This window comes from Bombus impatiens, unplaced genomic scaffold, assembly GCF_000188095.3.
Source record: "Bombus impatiens unplaced genomic scaffold, BIMP_2.2 scf_3474, whole genome shotgun sequence".
Classification (NCBI taxonomy): domain Eukaryota; kingdom Metazoa; phylum Arthropoda; class Insecta; order Hymenoptera; family Apidae; genus Bombus; species Bombus impatiens.
In genome coordinates this window covers 1,188,148-1,188,726 of record NT_179893.1, presented here as the reverse complement: position 1 = coordinate 1,188,726, position 579 = coordinate 1,188,148, and the positions used below count along the sequence as shown (strand labels likewise).

The following is a 579-nucleotide window of genomic DNA, read 5'->3' as shown; positions in this document are numbered from 1 at the left end:
TGGCCAGCACTTGGATGATCTTACCGAGAGTTTCTTCGTCTCGGTGTTTCACGGTGGCAAGCTGAAAACCATGAAAGCGCATTATTACATACGACGTCAAGATCTCAGGGTCGTACGACCATTCGTATACACCCGAGAAAAAGCGTTGAGACAGTTCGCCGATAGTAAGAAGCTGTTGGTTTCACGGGAAATCAGGTCAACTGACCTTCCCGAGGTGAGCTTCTCCTACAGTTTATTTATATCTTTGATTGTTCGTCGTAGCGTATCTCTATGCTCGTCCTTTAATTAAACGCGATCGATAATTCTCACGTACTTTCCTCTCGATGATTTCGTTCTTGACCCGTTCCGATTAGAATATCCACTTCAACTATGCGCTTTTCGGTTTTGTTACAGAGACAGAAACAAAGCAAGGAGCTAATCCTGCAACAGGAACGCGCCTATCCTCGACTTTACTGGTCCTTGAGGACCGCCTTGCGACCTTTGATCGACGCCCATGGCCAGCAACTCGATCTCGATCTCGCATCTCCCGTGGGAAACAACGGGGGCAACAATTCTGGCGGATCCAGTTGCAGTTCGTCC

The 579-nt window shown here is 48.0% G+C and overlaps 1 protein-coding gene across 1 annotated transcript in view; it reads left to right on the top strand.

Moving 5' to 3' along the window:
- LOC100745802 overlaps positions 1-579 on the top strand; it is a 58,192-nt gene that overhangs the window by 55,127 nt on the left and 2,486 nt on the right. The window contains exons 10-11 of the mRNA XM_012393488.3: positions 1-214; positions 394-572. Coding sequence (XP_012248911.1) covers positions 1-214; positions 394-572 — 393 coding nt within the window. The remainder of the gene's footprint in view (positions 215-393; positions 573-579) is intronic.